This window comes from Pyxicephalus adspersus, chromosome 6, assembly GCF_032062135.1.
Source record: "Pyxicephalus adspersus chromosome 6, UCB_Pads_2.0, whole genome shotgun sequence".
NCBI lineage: Eukaryota > Metazoa > Chordata > Amphibia > Anura > Pyxicephalidae > Pyxicephalus > Pyxicephalus adspersus.
This window is the reverse complement of record NC_092863.1, coordinates 13,597,367-13,612,598: the sequence shown is the minus strand read 5'-3', so window position 1 is coordinate 13,612,598 and position 15,232 is coordinate 13,597,367. Positions and strand designations below refer to the sequence as shown.

At 38.4% G+C, this 15,232-nt stretch overlaps 1 protein-coding gene across 2 annotated transcripts in view; it reads right to left on the bottom strand.

Annotated features, from left to right (window-relative positions):
• LOC140333167 (myosin light chain kinase, smooth muscle-like) overlaps positions 1-15,232 on the bottom strand; it is a 41,440-nt gene that overhangs the window by 19,174 nt on the left and 7,034 nt on the right. Inside the window, exons 1-5 of one of the 2 annotated variants that reach the window (XM_072414656.1) lie at positions 11,393-11,631; positions 5,854-5,940; positions 5,183-5,344; positions 4,186-4,299; positions 3,324-3,479 (exon numbers count right to left, since the gene is read on the bottom strand). In XM_072414656.1, the coding sequence (XP_072270757.1) occupies positions 3,324-3,479; positions 4,186-4,299; positions 5,183-5,344; positions 5,854-5,940; positions 11,393-11,477 (604 nt within the window). In that variant the 5' untranslated portion in view covers positions 11,478-11,631. Of the gene's footprint in view, positions 1-3,323; positions 3,480-4,185; positions 4,300-5,182; positions 5,345-5,853; positions 5,941-11,392; positions 11,632-15,232 lie in introns of those variants that run through there. The other variant, XM_072414655.1, reaches the window with a different exon arrangement.

Here is a 15,232-nt window from a genome sequence, read left to right as displayed (position 1 = left end):
ACATTTTTATGCAAACTTTTTGTTCAACCCACTGAATTAAAGCTGGAAGTCTGCAAGTCAACTGCATCTAAGTTGTTTCATTTAAAATTAATTGTGGTAATGTACAAAACCAAAAATAGAAAAAAAAGTTGTTTTCCCAAATATTTAAGAACCTAACTGGATATTTCCTTGATTAGATTACATTTTTGGACAGGATGTCAGTCGTTCAAGTTGGAAAATACTTACTCCATAAATCACAAACTCAAAACAGTTCTGAAAACACAACTAAATTTACTTCCCATTTCATTTATAAAAAGCCCATGATTATACCTACTGTATACACACACACACACACTCTGCTGAACAAATTAGTACAGCCAGCCTATTCACAAAATATCTATATAGTCAATCTAGACATACAAAATATGTAACTCACATCTCAGGAAACAACAGCAATAAAGACTAATGGTCAGAAGAGCACAGTACAAATTTATTCTGTGTTCACGCCTTTTAAGCAGGGCTGACATTTATAACATTAACGTTTATTAACCACAATATCAGAATGGGGACAAAGTGCACAAGGCAGAGAAATTATTTTGAACATGACTTATCCAAGATAACTGTGCACAGTGTGGAAAAAGTAATTTTCAAAAAATATATTTCCCAAAATATTTTTGCATACCAAGTTGCTGGGCATATATAGAGGTTCAATTAAAGCTCAACGCCCCTAAACTTCCGGGGTAAGTCCCTCACATGGTAATGGTGTCCTTAATGATAAAGGGAGATAAAATTACATCAACACCACTCTGCATCATCACACAGAGTGAAGGACACCATGGCAGTGGCATAGTGTGGAGGTGGATCAATAAAACCATACGATCCCACACTGTAATTAGTCTTAATAGTTGATTGAAGCTGGGTGTCAATAAACCCAGAAAAATGGAGAACACTTATTGGGACTAAAAATAGGGGAAATCCAAAGTTATTTCAGTTCTGGTGACAAACCTTCTTCAGTGTTCTCCCCAGCCCCTTTTAGCTGGGTGCACCACCCGGCACTTTTCAGTAACCACCCGGCTGTTTTTATGTGGCTACTGAAGAGTTATGTCACAATACAGGGGATGCCATCCGCCTACAATTTCTTTCCACCCGGCTCCAAAAAATTCCTGGGTTGAGCACTGTGCTTGCTTGTACAGATTCCTTTGGATCTAGCAAGGCTTATATAGTATACAAGCCTGTCTGATGGGATGCAAACTGATTAGCTAGATTAGGTGGAACTTCATATTAGTTTTGGTAGTACTCAAGTTGATTTACAGAGATTGAGATTTTGTAATGAGCCAAAAGAGTGGAGACTTGTTCTTGTCAAGAGGCTTCATCTCCCTTCTTAGTTAAAAATACTGGTAAAAATTAACAAATGGCCCACTTTAATAGCATGCCAACCAACCCCAAAATTACCCATAAAATTATTTATATTTGCTTGAAACCTGCACAGATAATAAATTGTTATACAAGTGATAAACCACACAATCTAATCATTACCTTGATATATTACAAAAAGTGTTTATTGTTCTAAGTTTAGGGTGGGGACAGTTTGGAAATTACAATTAGTTCCCAGGAAAATAAATATTCTTTAATGAAATGAAAACATATTCATATAAAGCCACATGGGTGACTTTCAGCCCCAGGAAGAATTAATGTTTATTGACAAAATAGATTACAGGGCTAGAATGTGGGAATACCATCTCCATATGAAATACACAACAGAGTGTTTTGTACAACCAATATATGATCTAAAATGTTCTTTGGAACTACAACTGTTTATTGCATAATCTTACACTGCTTTCATATGCCATGTAAACAATTTATGCCTTTTCTTGTTACGTTATATTGTTATTTTTTTCTGATGTCTAGGATCAATAGTACAGGGTATGCATAGCCAATAGAGAGCATTTAGATGTGCATGCCCTTAAAAACCAGAGTGTCCTAGCAATCACAAACATGAAGGTACTGGCTTAGGCTTTGTCTACACGGATGGTTTTAAAAACGCATGTAAACATTCCTACCACTTTTATATGCGTTTTTATGCACTTTACAGGCATTTTAACACTTGCATTTGAAACACTAAGGAAAAAAAAAAAAAAAAAAAAAAAAAAAGTTAATGAGTTAAATTTAACCCCTTCGGAGGAGTACAGGGGTACAAAAAATCCTTTATTCAATCCCTGAAAGGGTTAAAATATAACTATAAGTTGGATGAGATGTTAATGTTAAAATATTTTATTACATGTGTTTGTGTTTTTTGTTAACTGTGTTTAGGATCCAAGAACAAATGCCACAGCTCTGCTAGGGCTAAGGCTCATTGTTCTATGAGAGCAGAGTTGTCAGCAGAGCAGAGCAAAGCTCTGCCAATTGCTCCCGCAGCCTTAGCGGGGCAATCAGGGGAGGTCTGCTCTGCTGACAGCTCGGCTCTCCTGATTGCTCTATTAGCCCTAGCAGAGCTGTGGTATGTGTTCATTGATTGGCTGAGAAAAGGGAAACTCTCATGATGCTTGAGTCAATCTGTCAGGAGAGCACAGCATCCAAGAACACATGGCACAGCTCCGATAGGGCTGCGGAAGCAATCAGGAGAGTGGCGCTGTCAGGAGAGCAGAGCTCTGCAGTTGCTCCAGTGGTCTTAGCGGAGTATTCAGCGGAGCTCTGCTCTTCTCTCCTTACAGCTCCACTTTCTTGATTGCTCCGGCAGCCCTAGCAGATCTGTGTCATGTGTTTATAAATGTGGAAAAATGCCCCGATTGGTAAAACGCTGGGGAAAACGTCTGTAGTCCCAGCCTTAATGTTTTCACACTAGGATAGCTTATCTGTAGGGAAAGATTGAACACAGATAAATTTAGATGTTTTAATAATAGCAGTGATCTCTAGAAATTCCTTGTAACACGCCACCAGTCTTTATCTCCTTTCTCCAACAACAAGTTACATTTGCAGTGTCTGCAGCGTCATATGGTCATTTTAGTTAGGGTCTGTGCAGTCTCTGACAAGCTCTTGTAGTTTTTAACCACCTCCTGGTTACGATCTACAGCCTTTGCAGCTTTTTGTGGCATTACCAATTACGACCCTATGTGCAGCTCTCTGCAAATGTCTGGGGCTGCGCTCAAAATCAAGAGAGTTGTCCACTACTAGTTTAAAAATATGTACAGAACATTGCCAGTTTTTCAGTTGTAATTGCATGTTATCTAACTAATAAACATATTGAAAAAAAAAAAAAAAAAGGAGCTGTCAAAATTAAGTGTACTTTAGTAATATTTCCAGCTGCTTTTCTGATCTTACTATACACTAGTGCACTGTGCTCTTACCTTGTGTAGGGCTGTTGTAGCTGGCCTTGAAGTCGGAGGATGCTGACTGTGACGGACAGATGCTGCTCTTCTTGTGGGGTGATGCCGGTACAAAGGGTGATGCTCTCTTCCCCTCCCTTTCCTTCTTCTCCCAATAAGGAGACTTTATCTCCCTGTCTGTAAGGTTGAATAGGAAATTGTCACTTCCTCTACAAGTTAAGTCAGCAGCTATAGAATTTTAAAGTATGCTGGGTAACTAGCAGACAGGATCAGCTAATAAATTGTATCTATGCCATACACAGTGCATCAATATTATAGTTAAAAACATTCTGAACTTTTTAAGCACATATAATATGCACATCATTTAATAATCATTGATAAAAGATTTTTTTTTGCATGCATCTAGATTTGACTTTGCATCAGGCACCTTCACAGCAAGCTGTCTATTTACTGCCCCAATAAAATCTGCTTTTTCCCCAAGACTGTATGGATAGAGATTGAAAAACTTTTGCAAATAAAGCATTACATAAATATAGCTGAATTCTTAAACAGCTAAATTTAAATTCCATAAACAATATTTCTTTTAGTGGACACCTTAGATTTTGAGGTCAGTCCACTGAACAACAACTGGACAATTGTTCGCTGTAACAGGTTAGAAAATCTGTTTGAATGGATGTTTTTCTTGTTCTGGCATTGCCAGAGCAGCACTGTTCTTTAAAAACTACAAGTTCAAATTGTTTCATTCATTCATTCTGACCTTCAGGTATTGGGCCTTGATTTAACTATACACCTTTCTGTATGACTCATTACCCGTGACAAAATACAGTGGTAGAAAAAGTGTTTGTGTACAAATAGATAAAACAAAACAAAAAAAAAATCTTACCTACAACAGATGAGGTGTTAACCCCTTCAGTCTCCGGGGTCTGGTGGCTGCTATCAGGTGGACAAAACTCAAGCAACGCAGGAAGAGGTCCTTTTCTAACTTGCCTCTTGTTGGCTGAAAAAAAGTACAAATTAAAAAAGGTCAGGTCCTGAACCTCCCAGGATTACTGAACCAATAATTCCCAGCTGTAAAAATCACTAATCACTGGACACTAGTGTATTTCCTAAAAAAAATGCTTTTGCTTTCAGTCATAGACTAAAGAACTCATTTCCTCGGGGCAAATATTCTTGAAGTGTGAGTGCAGAGGAGTAATACTGCCTGCTTTTTAAAACAAGTAAAGAATCTGTAACATGAGCAAACAGGCGAGGTCACTGCATGTATAACTTAGGAAAAAGGGTTTCTGACAAACTTGTTCTGTGCAGGAATTTAATGAGTTCTTGTTACTACATAAATGGTCATATAAACCTGAAAGAAGAATATTAGTATTTATTGACCAGTTACAGTCTCACTTTGTTTTTAAAAAAAGCACAAAAACCACCACCAGGAGTTCAGCTTTAAATTGACCCTAAATTAGTTTAAGAATCTACGATCAGACAGGACGTTTGCAAAAAGGGGAAGACCATGTCCTTTCTGCAATAAACCCTCCTAACTGCCTGATCACGTGGAATATCTATCAAAAGTGCTGAGCATGTGGATCGTCATTGCAAGGATACCTAGCAATCCCAGCTTCCCCTGCGTATGCTAGGGGAAACTCTCATTAATGAACTCTCAGCCCAGTCAATCAAGATGGCTGAAAATCATCTGCAGGTAGAGAAGAATAAAGATGGTGGTGCCCTGCGAGGAAATGGGGACAGGTGAGTAACACGAGTTTAGTTCTGTTTTCTACAGTTCAAAGTACCTGAAGGTTCTAGTTTGACTCGAAGCTGAAAGGAAAGCCTTTCCCAAGTCATAAAAAAAAGTAATCAGTTTAATCGTATGGCTTTAAGCGTAGGCTTACCATTGGAGGCATTACTGAGTATAGGCACAGGGGAATCCACTCTGCGTACACATAGTCCTCCTCCACTGTGCGGACTCAGCTCAAAAAAAACTGTTAGGTATCTATCCGATGTCTTCACTACTCGAAGATTAGCTGCCGTGTCTCCGGTCACATTCAGGTCAACTGCAAAACAATCATAAATACACAACTAAGAACAAAACATGCCAGTAATGTTTATTGATTTTTAGCTGTATTTATACTGTCACAGTATATTGCACAATAACTTTACAGAGTACATAAAACTAAATCACATTTGTCTGTGAGGGAACTCGCATATTAGGGTTCCTATCACATACATACACTCCAAGACCAATTTACTCCAAGAAATATAGAGAACACAAATTTCAGGTAACCCAGGACCCAGAGCTCAAAGAAAGCAAAGAAAATCTAACTTTACTGCAGGAAACATGTTCATTATTTTTTTTTGGCAAATAACAGGGCCACTTTAAACAAGGGACTTTAGAAATGATGAGGGTCAACTGAACATTTAAGGACATGTTCATAGTCATCCAAAAATGATTAGTTATCTGCATGTTGAATATTTTTTCTGAATCATGCACGGATACAATAACAGTTACATTTCCCCAGCATGGCACTCACCCCTATACTAATCCCACAAGAGCTAGCATTACCTTTCTCAGTTTTGTTGTTGGTTGGGAGATTGGCAGGGCACTGCATTCCATGGTGTGATTCTTCAGGTAAAACCATCTTGGCCTTCCCTGGAAAATGTAAAACAATATTTTGAATTCTTGGTATCCTCCAACTAACAGTATGACAGAATTTGAATAATACTTACTGTAACAACTTTGTAGCATGTACACACAGCAAACGGATCAAAAAGATAAGCTATGATCAGTAAGATAATACATTATACATACATTAACAAACTATTTATATAGCATTGAGTACTGCATTCTGTAGTTGGCAACCACAATTACCAGTTACTCATTTTGCAGAAAAAAAAAACCCTCAGGCAAATTTTGAGGGCATGTATTTATTCTGGGTAAATAGCATCACTCAATTTCAAGATTCCCATATTTTCCAGCTAAGATTGTAAGAATATTAGATACGGAGGTCCTCAAGTGCAGCCGCTGGCATCAAAGCCAGTTTTGATTCTGGCATTGCAGATACTGATTGGGCAGAGATGAAAGGTATTCCCTACAACATAGTTTACATGTTATAGGGGGATGGTGGTTGATGGTGGTCTAAAAACTCTTTTGTCCTCAGACCTCATCTGGAAATGAGTGAGGTACCGAGGGGTAAGATTGGAGGCAAATTTAGGTATACAAAGCAAGGATAAACTATACACCATCTATATTTCTGGGGACTTTTTTGGTACCTCAAAATTTTATCACATGATCCACAACTTAAAATTACAATATTACTGTTGTGTAAGACATTACACAGCAAATTGCTGGAGGCCACGCTTGGTTTACACAGTAAGTACCATAAAGAGGTAAATAATAATATATTAGATCAACTGTAAGAGCTACTGGAACAGGACCAGGCTTGGTTTAATGTAAACATTGAAGAACAATCTGAAAAAAAAATATGTACAGATGTGTAGTAAAAACTACATTTGAATCAATGCAGTCCAAAGGGTGCATAAATGCACTTAACCCTAATGGACTGCAGAATGACACAACAATGCCCAGTATATAGATGATGGAGGAGTATGCCATCCTGTTAATGGTTGACAATCCAGGAAGTACAAAGAAATCCTCCTTTGAACAATGTCCCCGCTCTAAGTGTAAAATGACGACAACTACTTCCATCCTGCTCTTTGTAGAGCCCATTATTGGGACGTGGGACTTCCATTACCGGTCCGGTCAAGAACCGGTCCATTAATTGTAAATAAACAAGTTAAAATGTTATGAGCCTTTCTAGATGGGAACTATGGGAAACTATTTCCTGACACCAATTCTTGTAATTCATGAATTAATCTAACGTTGAGTGCTCTGCTGAGATTTGCAAATCACTTGTTGAATAGCAATGCATAGAAACGATTTCTAACTACAAAACAGTCCCCTAAGGATATATATTAGCATAATTCAGTAAAACATTAATACTTTGCAGTTAAAGCGACACAAAAAGATCATAAGCCATTTTACGGAATGGATCGTTTAGATGTTGATTTAAAGGGAAATATTTTGCAGGTTTCTTTTTAGCAGTCCTCTTCTCTAGGACAGTCCAAGTTGTGGCCCTGTACTGAACACAATCCGCTTGATTTATTAAAGCTCTCCAAGGCTGGAGAGGATACACTTATCAGTGGATCTGGGTGATCCAGCAAACCTGGAATGGATCTGGTCCAGGATTCAAAACATTTGCTAGCAAATAACTTTGAAAAAATCCATCCAATGAAGAAATCCAAAAAGGTTTGCTTTGTTTCACTGATGAAGGTATCATCTCCAGCCTTGGAGAGCATTAATAAATCAGGCCCAGTGTCTATGACTGATGGAATGGCAGAGAGCTTCAGTAGATTGGTCAAGCACCTAAAAGGAAACCTTCAGGGGCTTCAGGGGACTGTCCCCTACAGCTACGAGGAAGCCTGGGACAGAATAAAGTGATACAAATAGCCAACCATGCTTTTTTGTTCCATATACTTGAAAACATTATTAAATCCTTGGAAGTTGTAAGGGCAGACCTCAAAGGAAAGAGTACTTATTCATTTTACCAAGATGTCAGTATGAACAGTATACAAGATTAACTCTGTTGATTAAGATTACACACATGATCATAGAAGTAACAATGTGTTTTCTCTGATCAACCCTGAGGAATGTCACCCTGCAGCAGGAAGGTCCATAATTACACAGCAATGTCAGACAAAGGAGAGTCTGCTTTTTACGAGATAGTCTTCTTCTGTTTTACTTAACTGATTTCTCAGGCATGTGGGACATTTACACAGAGCGGAGAGGTCAACATTAAAAAGACTCCTAGGAGCAGTTGCCTATTGGGAGAGGGAGGAGGGGATGCCATTTACTTCTTTTCAATATATTTTTATTAATACAAAGGAACAATTATGACCGTTAAACAACTTTAAGCAACAGTGCATGTCCATGATTCTGGAACTTTATTTTTCTCAGTGGCCATTGTCATTGGCCTAAAAGTGCAGAGAAGTTCATTATTTTGATCTATCATGAAAAACAGGAATACAGGTTCTCTCTCCTTGGCCTCACTAACTTGGTTCACAATAGCAGGGCACTTGACAGTTGGGGCAAAATACAAAGATAATGGAAAAATAGGGGATATTAATAAGGGGGGTTGGTAGAAAGCGGACAGATTTGTAGGAGAAAAATGTAGGTGAATCTTCCACAAGAGCACAGCTCTATGGGACAGAAGAGAGATAAATATCTAGAAGGGTACACCACACAGCCAAATGACCCATCTATTTTATAGAAAGAAATAATTGTGCTTTAGGATCCACCACATTCAGGGACAATGGATGAGGAAAGAGGGATTTGGTTCCAAAAGAATGACTGTCCCTTAAAACAATGAATAGTTACAAAAACACAAATACTTAACCAAGCAGATACATTTCCCTGTATGCCACCCCCAGGACCCCACCTGTCGGTAGCTGGATGGGACCTAATCTTTCTTATGTCTATTGACAACAATTTCCCAAGCAATCAGTCATATGGTGTGACTTCAGGATAGACCCGGGCTGGCAGAATTATACAATTCCACACATGGATTTTGCCCTGGATAATTTTGTTCTGTGTAGCTGCCAGCTGTGATTGTGTATCAAAGTTCTGTGATAAATGACTAGCAAATGATTAAGCTTAGATGGACATGATCAACAGGAAAGTGAGGAATTTAGCAATTTTTGCAGGCTGAATCCACAGCTGGAATGTAACTGTTTAAGTGTCCTACTTCCCCAAGGAAAAAAAGCTATTGATGGGTCGTTTTTTGGGTTCTTCAATAATCTTGCATGATGGTTTCAGGGCTTTGGAAAAGGTTTCCACTTTTACCCCCCATATTTAAGCCTTCATTTAATCACAATCCATCTGATGCATTAGATGCCACTTTAATGTAATCTGTAACGGCTTGTACTACAGTGGGATGATAAAATGTAATGGGGGGCATAGCAATGGGAATTAGCACTGCCGATTTGGAAAAGGTTTCCACTTTTACCCCCCATATTTAGGCCTTCATTTAATCACAATCCATCTGATGCATTAGATGCCACTTTAATGTAATCTGTAACGGCTTGTACTACAGTGGGATGATAAAATGTAATGGGGGGCATAGCAATGGGAATTAGCACTGCCGATTTGCAAACTCGTAGTTTGTCAATCAGCACCTGTCCACAATTCATCCTGCCTTCAGGTTTCCGGATCAATAGCACTGCGTTGGTTGCTGAAACCATTCCACTGTGAGCTGCAGTGTCTGGGAGGGGGAGCATGAGAGCGTTTTACCTAAACATACCAATGCAATTTCAAAAGTCATTTTCAGTCTTTTGAAATCTGCAGCCATCATTACCTAAAACCTTATGATCCTGACATGGGGTCCTTGTTTAGCCTTCTGCTGGTATAGGGCAACAGCACTCTCCCTCCGTCTTTGAATTCCTCTCCTACGTTGTCACCCCGTCACATGAAATCTATAAAACAGCAGTGCAGACAGACACCCATTGTGCACGTATTATCCACTCATGTCACCATCAGGAAGCTGGTCCAGAAGAATGTCAAGCTTGTCAAGATTGTAAACATGAAGTAGCTGAAATGACGCTTAAGGAAACCCAAAAATTAGACGGGCTTAACAAAAAATATGTTAAAGAATTGACAAACACCTAACTTTGTGGTGACCGATGCTACTGTATAAAACCAAGCTGCAAATCCACAATGGATGGAGTGGGGCCGATTTATTTAAGCTCTCAAAGGCTGCAGAGGATACACATTCATCAGTGAAGCTGGGTGATCCAGCAAACCTGAAATTGATTTCTTAAAGTTCATTTAGTATTTGTTAGCAATTATTTTCAGTCCTGGATCAGATCCATTCCAGGTTTACTGGATCACCCAGCTTCACTGATGAAAGTGTATCCTCTCCAGCCTTGGAGAGCTTTAATAAATTAGCCCCATTGAAGTAAGAGATTAATATATTTACCAAGTTTAAAAATCACTAAATAAAATTCAAAGTGCATCAAAAACAAATAGTTGTTGAGTTGGACAGTACATTTCTTTCTTCACTTTCAGCATTGAAGGAGTGGTCTCTCTACACAGGTCCCCTCTTGGCAAATCAGTCCTCTAACTCTCATTCTTGTACCATAGGACTGGAATGTGATGGTTATAGGGTTGATAGGTAAAACTGACATACAGTATCATCACTCCTGTCTGCTTTTAAACTATGCATATTTGTTCACATATTTCCCCAAAAGTCCATGCAGAAAATTTGCATTATGAAGTATTACACTTATCACAAAACCTTGTCACCCCTCCTCATAGATCAAGTAATCCTTAATGCATTCAATGCACCATAAAAAATGAGGAGTTCATTAAAACATACCCCAGGATGTCCATTGAATTATTATCTCTACCATCCACTGAGAACTATTTTTGACTTATCAGTCAAACTATTCCTCATGCTGAGAGAAAGGTAAATATTTTCATGCTTTGTAGTGAGAATTACTGACCCATACTGCCAAAACAATACCAAGCAACAAATCTCTACAGTGTTATGTACAGGCAGATCACTCAAAAGTGCAATAACCAAAAGCAACCAATCAACAACCTCTATCCACTTTTTGACCGTTCTTTATTGATGGCAGCATTGGGTTATCATGCGGCTTTTCTTTGTACTAATTTATAAAACATATATTTACACGCAATAGCTTCTGATTTCTAGGAAGGAGTCGGAGTTTTAAAAATCTGTCCATGAAAGTACAGACAACACTGATCAGTTTTCTGGTATAATTCAGCTCATTATTACATTTTATTCTTCTTACTGAAGTCATTGTTTAGTTTGTTTACTTCTGGTTTGTTTGTTTAATATTTTAGTATTTAAAATGTCTCTAAGTACATAAAATAAATTCATGTAACATGCAGGGTTTTTCATTGTGAGAAAAACAGCTTGCTTGCAGGTTTCTGGAAATAAGGTAGATTTAAATAAGTAAAGCTTTACAGCAATCTGCTGCAAAATTATTCTGTGCGACAAGATGGCATTAATGTTAGTACATACCCATGTGGTGTAGCTCTCCGCAGTCATTCTCCGATGCCCCTTGTTTGTTCTTTATTTGGATCCGGAGGGTAGAAGTGTAACTCATCCTATGGCTCTCTCCACTCTACTTCCCTGTCTGGTCCTGTTCATTCAGGGGAAGAGTCTAATCAGATCTCAGCAGACTACTACACACCCAGAGTCTGCCTGCTACTCTCTGCGGAGCTAGTTATAATGGGCAAAGCCAGTGAGTACAGCTCTCTCACCACCAATAAATGTAAACACAGCAGAGGAGACCTGGCGGAGCTAATCACTGCTTTTATTCCCTCGGGGTACTTTACACACATTGCTGTATATTCTTTTACTGATATCTGTACCACAGGGAAGGAGCTACTAGCACCAGGTTTAAAGGGCGTGCTTTCTGTGTTTCAGATTTAACACAAACAATGCAAATCGTATCGAAGTAAATGTTTGTGTATTTAGAAAGCAAACATACTTGTATAAGCACTAATATTACTAAGCACTGCAATTGTAACGAACATTTTGGGATTCAACTATACCTTTAGCGTGTTGCTGTTCATATCCAGCGCTGCATAATATCCACAAACATTGCATTAGGGCAGCCAATTCACCCCAACAAACAGAAAAGCTGCATTGCTCTGGTAGGGTGCATTAAAAAAAAAACATGTGACAGCTTGGCTTTGCTGTAATTCACACATTTCCACATGTTAAAACATGATCACTAGTAAACATACTAGTAGGAACAAGCTCATGTTGTAAAATAGTGGCACCTCAGCAAATGTTCAGCTCCAGTAGTCTAAAACACAGCAATCTAAAGTTGGGGAAATGTGTCACAGCAAGCATATACCAAAAGGAAAGTTGCATGAAAAATTACATGACATTTGTAAAAGAAAATAAATGATATGGTCTGTTGCACCTCAAGATTGTTTATGAATGGAAATGGCATCCTTATCCAGTTTGGGAAGGTTTGTGTCAGCTTACACTCTTAAGCATAAAAGCATCAATTTTGCTTCAAATGCGAAATTTAAAGAGTCTCCATGGCCATATGTGCAGGAATTATTTGACCAGCAAACTAAAACCTGTAAAAAGAATAAAAAGTTAAAAAGCCTAGCAATGGCAGGTATGTATGAAGCCTGCATGGCCATGAGTGCCAGAATTTATACATTAGAAGACCTGGTACAAAGTTCTAAGGAGAAAATAATAAACATGGAAACAGCCAACCAAAATTTACTTCATGAGTTAAAAACCACTTCCACCTTAAATGAGATGATCAGATCTTCTCATGAAGAGCAAGGTAAAATATATAGATCTGCTCAAGGTGAATTAATTAAATACAAGCAGTTATTGGTGAAATCTGAGACTGAGTGTGGTCACCTTACTAGTGCCTATAAAGTTGCTCAAGAGCAAATCGCAGAAATTAGGCAAACCCATTGACCACACCAAGTGCAAGGAGAGAGAGGCACGGCTGATACAAACCATTACTTTTCTGAAAGGAAGGGCTGCCATTTCTAATCAATTGGACCAAGGTAGAAACACTGCAGCAGCTTGTGCAGAGGACATGTCCATCAGTAAGGCCGCTGCCATTTCCAAGGGTAACCAGCAAATGGAAAGAGAGAACAAAACATTGCCTCTGGAGAAGGATCAGTTTGTTAATAAAATAGAAGGTCCTTCAATATCTTCAGGCAAAGAGAGAGTTGTACAACCCCCACATGCAAAGGAAACTGGTGTGCCTTGGTTGTATAGTAGGACAGTGACCTACAAAGGTCCTTTGTATTGTAAGCAGTCATCAAAGGCCCTGAAAATTCCAGTTCCGCAGCCCAAACCTGTGTCAGGGGTAAGTAAATGTGTTAGTGCCTTTCACAAGATAAGATGCTATGCTTGTGGACTATTCGGCCATATTGCCAGAATTTGTTTGTCCCATGGTACTGAACAGAGGATAAACCAAGGTCCATTTAAAACATACAGACGGGATACTGAGGTGTATTCACCACGTTGGGGGAACCATCCTCATAAGCACAAGCCAGGGGTCTCTCTCAAATATTCAAAGGCACAAAACAATTCTTTTCAGGCTGAGAATGACCAAATGAAAACTCAACTAAAATAGTTTCCTAGAAGAGTTCAGAGCTTTTAAAAGAGAGTACAGGGAAACTATGAATTTTAGAGGGTCAGGAATAAGTGACCAATCTGTTGGGAACCTCCCACAGAGAGTGCAATGTTATTAATGAATTTGGAAGTTTTGTATTTTAGGACAAATACTGATCAACGATGGAATCTCGGTATGACCCGGGCAGGTAAAACTAGAGGACCATAAAACACACAGTAATTGGCTTTGCTCTATTTTATGTACAGTGCTACTTAATGCACAGCACTGTATAATATGTTGGTATCATATAAATAATGTTGATTAATATCAATTAATATTATTTTATTATTAATATTTTAATTTCATTTTAATTTTTGGTGTGTTTTAAGGAGAAGCCTCCATATGTATAATTGCAGTCTGGTTGGAAAACAATTCAAAAATTTGACCTGACTTGCACATTGTTAAGTGATTCATTAACATACAAATCACTAGTCTTTTATAGACACTGCCTTTAGGAAAGGAAGGCCATTCTTTTCCAGAACTTTTATTGTTCGTTTTTAAAAGGCAGACATTAAATTTTTGGTTGAAAATATGGATTCAATGCTCCTTGAAAATAAAAGTTAAATGGGTTAAGAAAGGAAAGGAAGTCAAGGAAGTATTAAATCTATATTCCTTTTTTTTTTCCTGTGTGCTAATGTTTTGGAAATTTTACCCTATTGTTGTTATCAGAATGTCTCTGACAAACGCACACAGTTCTATTTTCTGTATTTTATATCTGAACCATATTCCTTTGTTTGGGGATTTACTCAAAGGGGGAGGTGTGTTTACTGGAAGTTACTCAAGGGGGGGGAGGATAGGTGTACTTATTATTAATATTTTCCCATGATCTGAGAAGGTCCCCTCACTTTTTTTTTTTCACACCTGATATAATTTTTTTTTTTGTTTCTTTATCTAAGAAGATTTCCCTTACATTACTCATACCTGTAATCAGAGTTACCCCACAATAAGAAAATATTACCAATCATAATGAGTGTTTCAGTTCTTCACACTTTTTTTGATTGTTTGAGTATGGTTTATGAGCAACTTCCCAGTATTGTTCTATTATGTGCCATATTCGTTATAGCTATTGAGTTAAACGGATCAGACTTGTTTATGAGTACAGATATACTTAGACTGATGAGACCTTAGTGAATAGCGAGTGATATAAATCAGTACCATTGTACTTAGGCTACCATTGCCTGAGGCTTGGATTGGGGTGATGACCCAGCTGGACATTTATAGACCCCTAAACATAGATTCCAGCTGGAGATTTTTATATCAAATTTAGTTGGGAGGTCCATCCATTAACCAATCCCAATCTAGTGTGGTGTGTGCCAACTGATGGTCAGCGTACCGAACACACCCACTAACCAATCAAGGAGTCCCAATGTTACCTAATTGGAATGTAAAAAGGGGAACTGGGAGAATCTTGCTCTCTTGCTCTTGCTCTTCTCTCTGGCGGGCTGGTCCTCTTTGTCTCCTGAGGGTCTCCCTAGGTAAGCTGTTATGGGGTTATCTTCGGAAGGACGTGGGCCCCCGAGATACCCAATAACCTCTTAGCAGGTAGCTAAAGGATATTCCTGATTATATTCTTATGGGTGTCTATAGTATTACTGCATTACTTTTGCTGTTTTATAATTACTGTATTGTGTACTGAGAAGTTACTAGATTCTTACAGGGGTTACTACTAATAACTATGTCCATGTGATATATATATATAT